General features: G+C 39.0%; 1 protein-coding gene across 11 annotated transcripts in view; it reads left to right on the plus strand.

Annotated features, from left to right (window-relative positions):
- PARD3 (par-3 family cell polarity regulator) overlaps positions 1–13980 on the plus strand; it is a 444439-nt gene that overhangs the window by 138675 nt on the left and 291784 nt on the right. For all 11 annotated transcript variants that reach the window (XR_009275724.1, XM_058819864.1, XM_058820106.1 and 8 more), the window contains exon 3: positions 10242–10422. Coding sequence is in view for 10 of the 11 variants with exons in the window: in XM_058819864.1 (XP_058675847.1) it covers positions 10242–10422 (181 nt within the window). In the remaining variant the exon portion in view is untranslated. The remainder of the gene's footprint in view (positions 1–10241; positions 10423–13980) is intronic.

The raw sequence follows: 13980 nt of genomic DNA on the forward strand, positions 1-13980 counted from the left end.
CCGTGTTTTCTTCATGCACCACTTTAAAGCCAGGATGGATATAATTTTTTTCGTTTTCTTTTCAAAATGAGCTAAGGAGATACCGTGGTAAATCACATACTGTGATAATTTTGCAGAGTATGTCCTTAGCCTGAACAAGAGGACTGTTGGTACAAAAGGATTTTGGAAAAAATCTTTTCTGTATAAATTGAGGATTTAAGAAAATAACAGGGCAGCATATACGGGAAATATTATAGATGCTTTCAAAGGAAGGGTTTGTGAAGAAACAACCCATCTAAAAAATACCATGATAAAAACCTTGTGATAGAAAATCTCTCCTATGTAGGACTGAGATATTTTCTCCAGCTGTTCTCATAGCCCAAACAAGCATGGATTTAAGCATTTTTGTACCTGTGATATGGAGGGCTTGTTACAATTGTGGGAAGCAAACTTCTCTCTAAGCACAGTTATCTTAATTTTTGCTGAGAAGCGCAAAAGAAAAACAAAGTTGTTTAAAAGAAATTGGGATGATGTTCTCTCTACTTGCACTCTTACTCGTAGTTGTGCTTTTAGTTGGAAGCTGGACGTGTTGTTACCTCATAATCTCAACCAGAGCAGTTCTGCAGTGAGATGTCTGCAGCATTTCTCATGTTTGGGCTCCCATGGCTGAGTCCATCCTTGGGTGGATCAGGGTGCAGTGATGGCCCTGCAGCCCTTTCAGCAGGGTTTGGCCTGGCACTGTGGGTACCAGGGCTGATGGATGTGTTCACTGGAAGGCTGGGATCAGTGGCTGATTGCAGGAGCTTTTGTAGCTTTCCTTAGCATGGTTCCAGTTAATAGCAAAAATTCAGCATTCAAAGCATGATTTAAAGTAACAAACTGCGTCTTCTAGAGCTGTTCCTGGCCAGGTGAGCATGCCCAGTTTCTGCTGAACAGAAACTCATCTCCTCCTGCCTATTCTGTCAGCCTCATGAAATGTGGGTGTTTCAGCATTTCTGGGTTGTCTGTCTGTCAGAGCTGAGCCGTGTGGATGTCTTTAGATGTTAGCTGTTCATGAAGGCCAAGATCCAGCCCTGGTGTTGGTCTTGCTGTGTCCATGCAGTAGGTTTAGCCAGGTGAGCATGTCAGAAGGGCTTTGCAGGATAATCTGTGTGTGCTCTGTCTGTCCTGGTGTCTGTCTGTCAGTGTGTATGTGTGGGCTGGTGGTTCAGCTCTCAGACAGTGCATGGGATGTAGAAGTGGTGTCTGGTACAGTCAGGGGGTGAGGTTGTGGAGAAGCAAATCCAGCCAAGCAAGCAGGCAGCTCAGTGTCAGCTACTGCTAATAGTCCTTGTAATAATTCTAACTCTGTTCAGTTATTGTCTCATTTCTTTGTCTAAGCCTCAGCCTGATTTACACCATGGAGGTCAGGTCAAGAGCAATTCAGACAGAATATACACAAATGATTTTTCCAGGGTGCCAAAATCATACTTTTCTTTAGACTTTTGCTGAGCAGGAAGGGGGAGAAGAGAAAAAATGTTTTAAATATGCATAATATAAAATTAGTATTTTAAATATTTTAACATTTTAAATATATTTGAAATATTTTTAATAGCATGGGAACTTACAGGATAGTACCTAAAACTGCATTTAATTTCTACTGGGAGAGGATTAGATTGCAATTTCATATTGATTCTAGAATTTCTCAGATCAAAGTACCATGGGAAATGAATAATCTAAAGCGATGTTTTAATAAAAAGCCTGTATATTTACTTCAGAATCATTTCTTAGATGTAAAGAATCATGAAAGTGGAAGATTTTAAAACTACCTGTAAAATTAAAGTGTCCTTCAAATCAAGAGATGAGTTTTGATTTTGCAGGTATGATTTAACTTTGTGTGTTATGTTGAGCTTTGAAAGTGAGGGGTGGTTACTTAGTCAGCAGATTTAGGAATGACTTTCACTGAGACATGTGATGTATTTTCCAGCACTGGTTATTTAATGGGATTTTGAGGAGGTGGATTATGCTCAGCATAGGTAAATGCAGAGTCTTGGATGTGGGCTGGAAGAACCCCTCTCAGCAGTGTGGGTGGGAGGCTGCTTCCTTTAGGGACAGACGTGGTGGAGAACCCGACGAATGTGGCTCAGCAGTGCCCTTGTGGTAAGGATGACCAGCTCCACCCTGGGCTGTATGAGCAGATCTGCAGCCAGCAGGTTTAGGGAAGTGATGAGGCTGGGCCTGGGCTGGCAATGTGCACTCACAGCCCAGAAAGCCACCTGTATCCTGGGCTGCATCCAAAGCCCTGTGGGCAGCAGGGGAAGGATGGATTTCTGCCCCTCTGCTCTGGTGAGGCCTGTCTGCAGTGCTGGCCTGTCTCCAGCTCTGGGTCCCAGCACAGGAAGGGCACTGACCTGTTGGAGTGGCACCACCGGGATGATGGAGCACTCTCCTGTGAGCAGAGGCCAAGAGAATTGGGATTGTTCAGCCTGGAGAATAAAAGGCTTCAGAGTGACCTTATTGCAGCCTTCCAGTACCTGAAGGGAACCCACAAGAGAGAGGGAGAAGGATTTTTACAAGGATATGCATTTACAGGGCAAGGAGGAATGGATTCTAACTGAAAGTAGGTTTAGTTTACATATTAGGAAAAAAAATCTTTACTTTGGGAGTGGTCAGGCACTGGAGGAGGTGGCCTGGAAAGTTGTGAATGCCCCATCCCTGGGAGTGTTTAGGGCCACGTTGGATGGGGCTCTAGTGAAGGATGCCCCTGCCCACGTCAGGGGGGCTGGAACTGGATGATCTCTAAAATCCCTTTTAACCCAAATGATTCTGTGATTATTTCTCTCTGCTTCTGGAATATTTTAGGCTCCTGAATACAAGGAAGACATTGCAGTGGTGGCCCAGCCAGAGGCTGTCAGGGTGAATTAGTGGGCTGGAAGCTGTCACAGGGCAGAGGGACCTTTAGGGGGCTCTGTGACTGTGTGGCTCCCCAAGGCACAACAGCCTTGATGTGACTGCTTTCTGTCGGGGATGGTGGAGATGGAGCTGGGCTTTGCTCTGAGGAGCACAGCAGCAGTGTGAGGGACAGGAGACATGTTTTAACAAGGGAAGTTTCAACTCCATATGGGAAAAGGACCAAGAGGACCAAATGCTGGGAGAGAGCCTAAAGAGGTTGTGGACTGTCCATATTTGAGGTTATTAAAAAATGCAACGGGATGTGGCTCTGAGCAGCCTCCTCTCACTGACCCTGGTTTCAACAAGGGCTTGGACTAGTTGATTTCCAGAGGTCTTTTCCAGTTCAGGTTTTTCTATGATTCTGTATGAGCTTACACTTCTGTATAGTTCACTGAAAATGGAATACAAAGTATTAATATGATGGTGGAACATGACCCTTTAAATGTCCTTACTTTTTAAAAAAGCATAATGCAGTAAAGTTATTGTGAAAAGTTCTTTGTTTGGCTCCCTGCCAGCAACTTTACTTTGAAAAGTTTTATGAAAAGCTTGTTCTAGTTTCATGGCTGAAGTGATTAATTAGGACAGGTAATGATTTTCTTGAAATGATAGAGGTTTGTTGTTTGTGCTACAGCTTATCCTAAATTGAAACAGTGCTTTCCCTTTTTCGCCTTTTAGAATGCTGGGTGATGTCTAAGTCTGTAGAGGGGACGCTCAGGTTGCACATCATATCTAGCACAGAATGACTCTTAGATGCTTCTATTTTGCTAATTGATTTTTTTTTTAATATATCTGTGGGCAGTAGGGTATTATTGTGGAAGTATCTATTCTGTATTTTCTCTTACTAGCTCATTGAAACAGTAGTTATATTTAAATGGGTTTTCAATGAGCCATGTAGAAAAGTGAAGCTCAAGGAATAATAAGAATTTGGGTCTGCCATGGGCCTATTAAAGTCAGTTCAGTCATCAGAAAACCTACGAATTGATTTTGTATTTAGTTTCTTTCATTTCTAAATAATAATTGGCTACTCCCTTGCTAGAGATTTTCCTGAATTTGTGTTTTTTTTTTTCCTTACACTCATCTGTTCATTCACAAGCAACTTGTGTTTTGGGATGTTATAAGAGTTTGAAGTGCCATTAGCTGAAATTTGATTTACTGCTGGGCCTTATTAAACAGCTACTCCTCAGTTCTGCATTGTAACATGGACTGAGTAATACATAGACTGCTTTGGGTAAAAGTGGTTTTTGCCAACCCTCAGGAGCTGCTAGAGAGCTGTGCTTGTATTCTCTTGCAATCTCCCTCAGCTGTGCTGGTTGCATTGGGTGTGTGCAGTCACTTCTGTTGGTGCCTTGCTGGTTCACTGTACAGTCTTGCTTGACCCTGGAAATGCTTTTTGCTAACAAAAGGATGCCAGTGATGTGCATGTTTAAATTTTTTGCCAGCCTTTTTTGTGTCCTCTTCCCAGGCACTTGCTGCACGTGTCTGAAAGCTTATGGCTGTGCCGTGAGAGGGGTTAAATTCCCTTATCAGCAGCCCATGGCTGTCACAGTGAGTGCAGACAGAGACCTACACTGTGGGACTGCAGGACAGGCTGGGCTTAACCCTCTGGCTTTGGAGGTTAAAGGAAATGCTTGAAGTAGCTACTTTAAGGGGAAGATATTTCCACAAGCCTAATTTAGATTTTAGAGTCTTATTTGAACCATCAAAATCTATTTTTGAGGACCATAAGTTCCCTGAGTAAAGGTTCAGTTATTAAGCATAAACTGAGAGCCAGAATCCTTGGCAGAATGTGCCTCACCAGAGATGTGTGATTGAGCTGCTCCATCACTTTGAGCTGTCTCACAAGGACTGTGCTCTTTGTTCTCCTGGAGCCAGAAAAATGACATCTTGTATGAAAGGCAGTTTGTCCATGCATGGCCATCCTGCAGGAGAAGCTGTGCAGCATAAATGTCAGAAGGCCATAGCAGCTGTGAAGGGGAACAGCACATCTGGAAGTTGTATGGACCAGGAGGGCAAGTGCAGAGTTCAGCCAGGGAAATCCAGACACTTCAGGTTGCTCAGCAGAGTAACTACTGAGAAACTGGCCACTGAACAGCTAGAACAAATTGGGAATGCTCTTGTAGGGATGTATCTCCAAAGTGTCCTGGTGAGGAGAAACCAGATGTTTAAAATGACTCCTAATAATCTAAAAAGATGAGAAATTTCAGTTTCACTCAGTGTTAAAAAGAGTGGGTAAGAAGTGTGGAACCTCTGTGAAACCCAAAGGGTATGAAAACCAGAGGATCAGTTGCTCTCTTTCTAGCAGGAGAATGGAACTGTAATCCTCACTGATACTAAAATAAATCTGAAATCATTGCTGATGCCTGCACATGAGCCAGTATCAGAATCATCAATAAATATCACTGAAGAATTAGCAAATTTTGGACACATACATAGGAATATGCAAAATTCAAGAGGTTTTTTTTGCTAATCTTGTCATAGTGGTGGAAGAATACAGCAGAAGTTTCTAGCTTTATGAATTTGTTTGGAGTGGAGGATTTCTGGTTCTGTGGTTTGGTCCTGAAGAGAGATGACCTGATCAGACCATTTGATGGTAATGAATTGGTTTATATGATAGTGATACTTAATGAAAATATAAACAGCCATTGCTGGTGGAAATAGTTTTTAAATCCAGTTAATTAACATTCAAGTGCTTAATCTAATCTATTAATTAAGACTGCATATGTGTTTACTAATTTTTAATTACTTTAGAATAGACGGAAATTGTAATAATTAATGTTGGAATGCAGACTGCTGCTGCTGTGTCAATATTAAAATAAATCAATCTTCTTGCCTTTTATTTATTTAAGTAAATGTAACCTGGTTAGCATCATGTGTTGAGTCCCAGACAGAGCAATAGAGACACTCATCCTCTCTTTTAGAAAGAACAAGATGTTGGATTGTAATTAACTCAGTAAAACCTGGTGTTTTAGAGGACTGAATACAGTAATAGGCTGGAATGCCTTCCTCCTACCCCAGATCCAAAGATGCCTCAGTAAAACATTGTTTTGATATCTCAGGCTGTGAAATAATTTCTTTATAAGGCATTTGCTTGACAAAGCTAGCATATTTAGCAAAAGAAAAAATTATGTTACTCTCCCTTCATTGTCTGTCTGCTGTGGAAAGACTCTTACCAGTCAAAAGAGAAGAGCATCAAGTCACTGTTTTTAAACTGTACTCCTTTTTGGTTTTTTTTCTTCAGAGGGTAAGGATGGCAATAAAAAATTCCCTTATACCTCTTGAAATATGCCAGTGATCATAAGTGTGCTTTTTACAGCTCGGGTAATTGTTGTTTTACTGCAGTTTTGTATATCTAATAAGAGAAAACCTGTTGGTCAAACACTGAATGCTATTGCTTTTAAAAATAATTCTAGTTTTTGTTGATAATTTACACAAGATTGCTTGTATTTCTTGCCGTGGAGTTAAAAAAGTATTTTAGTTTATGCAATTGACCATTTGAAGACTTACTCTAATTCCATTGCTGCAATGGGATTAACATTCCATAAGTAATGATCTGAACAAAACTGCTGGTTTTATATCTGAATGTATTAATGAATATTTGAAACTTATTTTTTTTTGAAAAATAAGTTGTACACACATGTATTGGGACCCAAATCTTCCATTGTTCAAACTGGTGACACTTCCTATGCCATCTTACCGTGATAAATGGTGATAATAAAGCCTCTCACCTTTCTGTTTCTTTTGCCATGATATAATAAGAAATGTAAGCATGCCAATCTAAATTAAGCCTGTCATTTATTAAATTTGTTTCAAGATGACAAGGTGGTTTGCTTTTACTTGATTTTATTTCCTGTTTGCAGATTTTTTAGTTCAGGGATTGAGAAATGCAAAGAGTCTTGTTGCCTCAGGTGATTAAAACTACTGTAACTTATTAAACCATATTCTCATGCCTTTGATGCATTCGAATTGAGGTTCTATGGAATGTGGGGTGGATAAAATATATTATAATTATTTATTAGCTGTTGATATGATATTTGGTCTTTGGTGTGGGCTTGTCTTCACAAAGAAAAATAAAATTAGACTAAATGGCAGCAGTACTCACTGAATTTCAGTAGAAGTTCTTTCAAAGAGCTGAGAGTGGTCTAATATTGACCAGCTAAGCTATTTTCTTTATTAATGCATTACTATGTTTTGTTCAGTCTTTCTGCTGTTCATTTGTGCATAAGAGTGATGCTATGATGAGTTTCTCAGGTCACTGCAGGTGATGAGATCTAAAACTGAAGGACAGAGAAGAGGCAGCACAGCTCATCTGAGGTATTGGAAATAATAGAGTGATTCTCAAAAGATCAGGGTAACTTTATTTCTTGTGAAAGAATAAAAAGTTCCATATGAAAGCAGTCTCCTGACAGTAAAGATGATGTTTCCAGATAAGATAGTCATCTTCATTTTCTGCTCTTGCTGTAAATCTCATGTCTAAAGCCCAGAAAAATACCGTAGGCTTACCATTAACTTTAAGGCTGATTAAAGCTGGTCTAGCAATGGTGTGCCCCATTCTTTGCCAAGTTAAAAACATCTCTGTGGTCTTTAAACATGGCTCATCAGGAGACCTTTTCCCTGGCACAGAGCAGTGTTTATGGTTGTGGATTCCTGCAGCAAAGGATTCTTCATAGCTCCAGTGACCTACTCCTGTGGTTCCTTCCATGTTAGTTCAGGTGTCTCTGGGAATTTTTTGTTTTGTTTCTTGTTCTTGCAAGGATAGTAGTCAAAATGTGATCTCTGGGCCTCCAGCAGTACAATTCCTCTCCTTGAATAATCTCTTTTGATTTAAATAAAGTATGTTGGAAGGGTCATGTAAAACAAAGGGTCTCTGAAGAAATCAGAGATAAATGCTCGATATCATAATGCAGTGCAAGATGTTTAGGCTGTCCTTGTTTCCCATGAACTCATAATCTTGCAGAATGGCATACCAGGGTCTGGAAATCAAGATTTGGGAGTATTTATTTGCATTAAATCTTCCAGTCCCGAAGACTTTTTGGCATATTATGAGGACTGAGCTATTGTAGTCCAGATGGCTACTGTACCATTGTAGTGCTGTTTCACAATGAACTTCCTAACCTGTGTTCCTAATGCTAATTAGATTTGGATAAGACTAATGTGGCTTGTGTTTCTTCACACTGAAAAAATGTTACAACTTGGTGTGTCTTTTAATGGAACTGAAGCCTTTTGAAGGTTTGATGCTGTCAAAACTGTGAATACCTGAAAAAAACCCGATAAGATCAAAAGCTAAGCTTGAAATAAGAAACATTCATTTTTAGATGTTCTGAAGTTATAGGTTGTAGACTGTCTGGAATAGGCAAAAAGCTGGAGGCAACTTAGAGTAGGAGATAACATATATAGAGATTTATATGCACATACCTTTTTACATATATATAAGATCTATAAAATACTTGCAGCAAAATGCATCAAATAATATTTTTCAGTCAGCCTCAAAGGAACAGAATGTAATTGGGGAATTTATCTTGATATATGACATGTGAAGGACAAAAAGATTTGATGTTTCATAGGATTCTTAAATGCTTTGTCTTTTGTTGGAATATCTTACAGACCTACTTGTGGATTAATTTATTTTCAGTTGCTGGAGATTGGTAATTAGCTTGCTATAAAACAGTAAGAGAGTTATGAGTAAAGTTTTAGAAGCATATTTTTGTAAGCATTGATATTTCACATTGTGTTAGAAAATTAAATTTCCAATACTCTTGAGCTACTGACATTTTGGTGTTGTCACGTCTCTTTTGTTTGTAGATTTCTCAAGCATAAAATAATGACTTTTATGGTAAAAACATGTTCCAGCTGTCTGCAGCTGCAGTCTGGTTTTCCTGCTGCTACCTGCCTTTCATCTAGCACTGGAGAGAGCATGGATCTTTTATCCATTACCAGTTTATTCTTTGTTTTTTGCATGCCTGAGCCTAAATTTTGCATTAGATATGGAATTATTGGCAGAAGTTTGCTACTCTCTGTAGTTTCAAAATGACTGGTGAAAAAGAGTAAATGCCTGAGAGTACTTTCAAGAGCTGAATTCCCAAATGGTTTCCACTTGGCCTTAGAGTTGTGTTTTAAAATTTTTTATTGATGCTTATGTAAGTTAAATTTGGGTAAAGGGACTATTATTAAAATCTTTTGGCTAAGATGTTGAAATTACTTAAGAAAAAAAAAGAAAATTACCTCTGATGCCTTTCGATTACATAAAGTTTTAGCTGTGTTGCTAACAGAATAAACAATTTGCAGAGACCAGCATAGGTTTAAGTTGATTTGCTCCATTTACCCTACCAATTTGGTCAGAAGAATGTAATACTTTCTTGGAAATGTCTTTCAAATATTATATTATAGATTAATTTGCAGGCTGCAGAATGCTGCTATCCATAACACTTTTTTCTCTGTCTTGAAAATTAAGTTTTAGAATGAAATGTGTACAAGAGCTGGCGTTATCTCTTTCAGTATGTTACGAAAGATAAATTGGGATAAATTATTTGTTTCAAATAAGCGCACAAAATGATTTACAGTGGAAAAAATATCTCAGGTTTATCAAAAATCATCGTGATGTTTTCCTATTTTTCTTGCAATGGTGAACACAGATTTAGTAAATATTTATTAGATTACTGACTTGGCAAAGTTTTAAATGGGACTTGAGATTTCAAACTTGTCTTGGGGAAGTTGACGGCTAACAGATACAGAGTATTTCCGTAAATCTGACTAAAGAAATTTTGAAGAGATGCCCACAACTTAAGTCATGATAATAGATGGCAGATTAATAAATGATGACTTGTTGTGATTATAACACTTCCTTGGCTTTGTGTTGTCTGTAGCTTTCAGTGTTTGTAAACTGACTTCTTCTTCGATGTTTTTATTCTGTAAAACTGTGGTTTTGCTCATGATTTGACTCTGTAATAATGATGTGTATAGAAGGATCTAAGCACAAATACTGAATTCCAGTGCCCAGGCATCAATCCACACTCAGGTAGTTTTCTGCATTTCTGGGTAAGATGAAGTGGTTTCCTTGGGAAGGTGCAACCCTTGCTTTCCTGCCTTGGTGCCATACTTTCTATGGCTCACAGTGATGAGTTTCTTGTCCCATCAGAGCTGTTGACCCTTTGTAGGATCCAATTAATGGCTGCCTTTCTTGGGCGGATGATGTTGTGATCTAGGCATTGATCGGAGTTTCTGCTGACAGACACCTCTTGCTCTTTGCTGGGAAGAAATGTGGAAATGCTGATCTGCAATGGCACTTTGATGGAGTTGAGGTCTTTTTTAACAGTAGATTAAATTGTCATTTGCAGCTCGTGGCTGTGTTTGATGAGCAAGATCCACACCATGGGGGTGATGGCACCAGCGCCAGCTCGACAGGCACGCAGAGCCCGGAGATTTTTGGCAGCGAGCTCGGCTCCAACGCGGCATCGGCCTTCCAGCCTTACCAAGCAACAAGTGAAATTGAGGTCACACCCTCAGTCCTTCGTGCAAGTGAGTAAATGCTCTCAGTATCTCCATGTGTTTTGTCTAAATTTACCAAGATGCCAAGTGCTGTTACCCATTGATGCTGCTGGGAAAAATGATTCATTATCTGTCCTTATCGAAAGCTGATCAGAACTGAGAAACTGCGTAAATGCTTCTTGCATGCCAGTAAACAAACCTGTTCTGTTTTAATAAATTATTTATAAGTTGCTTTTAGGAGCCATAAGCTCCTTCTATGCTGCCAGTTTAAAATTGTCCTCACACTGAAAATCACAGCAATATCTCCAAATGTAGGTGATGCATGGTGTAATTTTCGGTTTGCCAGTTTTGTTCCATTTAATGAACAAGATGGTAAAAAGAAACTAAAGATATGAGCACTTTCTACTTAACCTGTCAATGTTGCTAGGTTATGCTGTCACCTTTCCATAAAAACACCTGCTAAAATAGATGCATTTACTGTGTTGCAAAAAGACACTGAAAAGCAGAAACTACATCCAGAAACATCCCTTTATTTTATTTTAATGTGATGAACATTTGTTGGAAAACCACGTAGTAGGAATTACTTTTTGCAGGTTCTTTGAATATTTGAGCTTATTAAGAAGAAAAATTATGGAATGTAATTTACTTTGTAATTTTCATAGTTGTTAAAAGTAGCATGCAAACAAGACAGTGTGGATAAGGCATTGTGTCCTTTTATGTGCAATGTCTATAATTTTGAACTTTTGAAATAGGGACTCCACTCCAGAAGATTCTTAGCAGAAGTTAATATTATCAGTCTTTTGATATTTTACAGATACATTGTTTAAAACAGCCATGTGTAATTTCCAAGAGACTGATTTTGTGTAGGTGTTTTATTAATGGATAAAATCTGTGTTTAAACAGGTAAAATGCAAATGGAAAAGTGACCACTCTGCTAAGTTTTGGTGAGGGATTTTGTACCAGAATGTTTTCTGTACTATTGAGGGAATAGCTTTTAAAAATTAGCTTACATAGAGCTGAATGTGAGTCTTTTCAAGCTGTAACTATGCTTCATTGCAACACAGAATTAAATTAGGGAAGGATTAATGGCAGAATAAAGTAGTATCCTGGAATTTCAAGACCCTTCCATTTTGCTGTCACTAGAGTATGTCACTGCTAAATGCACATCTCATTTCCATGCATAAGCCAAAAAACAGTCCTCCTTGGTTCTCAGCCTAGCAGGGGTTAGAGCAGGCAAAAGCATACACATTTTCTCCTTAGTGTGATTATCTGGTATATTATAAAATTCATGAATTTTAGTGCATCAAAATCATATAGCACAGATAAAACGCAGTGATTGTATTGGACGCTCACTTATCTTTGGTGTCATTCTGGAAAATACATGGAGCACTGAGCTGGTTCACTGATTGCTAAGATGACCAAAAAGGGATTTGAGACCCTTCAATACAAGATTTTAGAAATACAGAAGTCTTCTAAAACTGTTGGTAAGGATTATAGCTCTTTGACACTTTTTGTAGAAACATGCACAAATAAAGTGTGTGAAACAAGTTGTAATAAATATGTTATCAGAAATGTTCTCCTATCTATCTAATTCCTTTTTTTAAATGTTGACAGGTATGTTTTGGCTTTAAATGTTCCAAACCACAGGCTTGGAATCCCAGTGCAGTAATAGTATCCCATATTAAACATACCTATTTCAGGAATTTCATTTAAATATACATTGAAAATGGAAGTACTATCCTTATTGTTGTTCCTTTATAACTTGTGAAGTGAAGCATAGCATACAAATGGTATTCTCAGTATTTCAAATAATTATCTTCTTACTATGTAAGTTCTATTCAGCAAATAAAACCCATCCAGTTTTGCGGTAGATGCAGATCCTGATTATTACATGTTGACAAGGTCATATATCTATTAATTGGATTGGAGATGGGATACAAAATTGCTGTAATTATTGTAATTTTCCAGCTAATTGCAGGGTTGGCGGTGAATATTTTACTTCTAACAAATGAAAAACAGTATTCCGGCTGAAATTGGTTTATAGCGTTTGAGACGTTTTGTTTTACGTCTCGGGTGCTTTTTGCTGGCGCGTGGGCTCTGCTCCACGGCCGTTCCGTGCCCCGTGCTGCTGCTCACCTGCACCCTCTGCTCCCAGGCAGCAGCTCCTGCCTTGGGCTGGGCTCAAAGCCTGCTGAGATTGTCCTCTCTTTGTTCTGGTTGCCATGCTACCCCTCTGTTTGTTTATAGATCACACCATTGCTCCTCTCCCAGCAAGGGAAAGGTTAGCTAGATCAGGTCCAGCTGGAAAAGTAATATTCATCTGGAGTCCCTCTTTCCCATGCACAAACACAGCCTGTGCTTTGCATGTTGGGGAGGGGGTGTGTGTGTCAAATTCCATCTTCCCATATAAACAGGGAAACAAAAATGAGGCTGGCCCATACTCCTCTGTTGTTTTGCACTGTGAAAACGTAATTCATTGATACAGGCAGTTGATTTATTTATGTTTCTTATCTAGCTCTTTCTTTCTTACTGTTACCCAAGTTAAACTGCTCTTCTGTTACGCAAGTTAAACTTCTTATTGTATTTCATCACTTCAGCTGCATCTTTTTTTTAAGCATACAGTACACAAGGCATTTTTTGTGTTGTGCCTGTGTGTTTTCTGGGAAGAGGTTGGGAGCTCACTGCAGAAGATTGTTAAAGCAGACTGATGTTTATTCCCTGCTGAAATATAAACTGGAGGCGCAGGTGAAAATTGCCAAACCTAATGAGCAATTTGGCAGATAAGACAGGATGTCAGGCAGTGACAGTTCAGCAGCGGGTGCACTGCCTGTGAACCAAGTTGTTTGTTTCACAGTACTGCATTTAAATATTGTAAATAAAATCCCTTTCAGCTTCAAGAGATACTGTGAAAAGGGTCATCTCTTTGTCTCGTTTTCCTTTAAAATTATTTAGCTTGTTCAAGAACTAAGACCACCCTTGGTTATTTGTCTTGGTGTGATTATGTGTAACAAGTCTCTGAATATTTCAGCAGTTACAGTGAAAAAAGAGTCTCCATCCATAACATTATTTGGAAAACATTATTAGAGAGGTAGAGAGGTTTGAAAGCTGCTGTTTTTTCCCTTAAGGGGAATAAGGGGGCTTGGAAAGTCTCTTTTTTCTTCAGCTGTTAATGGAAAGGTATTGAGAAAATGAAGCCAGATTCTTCTCACATAAACACATTATTGCTGGAGACAACAAGCACAACTTTCAACAAGGAAAATGCCAGTTAGAAATAAGGAAAACCATTTTCACCTGGACAGCCAAACAAGCTTCTCAGAGAAATTGTGGCATCTCCATGTGCTCGGAGATGGACAGAACTTGACTGAACATGGCCCTGAACAGCCTGGTCTACCTGGTCCTTTCTTTGTGTGGACTGATTAAACCAAATAGCCCCCAGAGATCCAACCTTTGTAACTCTGATTACAAATATAATTAATCAAATTAAACTATTTGCTTCTTGAAGCTATTGCTTGTGAAAGTGAATGATGTCCACAGTGCCATATTTAGCAGGCAGGCGTACAAGCATATTGTGCATGTAGAGCTTCCCAC

The sequence above is a fragment of the Ammospiza caudacuta genome, chromosome 1, assembly GCF_027887145.1.
Source record: "Ammospiza caudacuta isolate bAmmCau1 chromosome 1, bAmmCau1.pri, whole genome shotgun sequence".
NCBI classification, from domain to species: Eukaryota; Metazoa; Chordata; class Aves; order Passeriformes; family Passerellidae; genus Ammospiza; species Ammospiza caudacuta.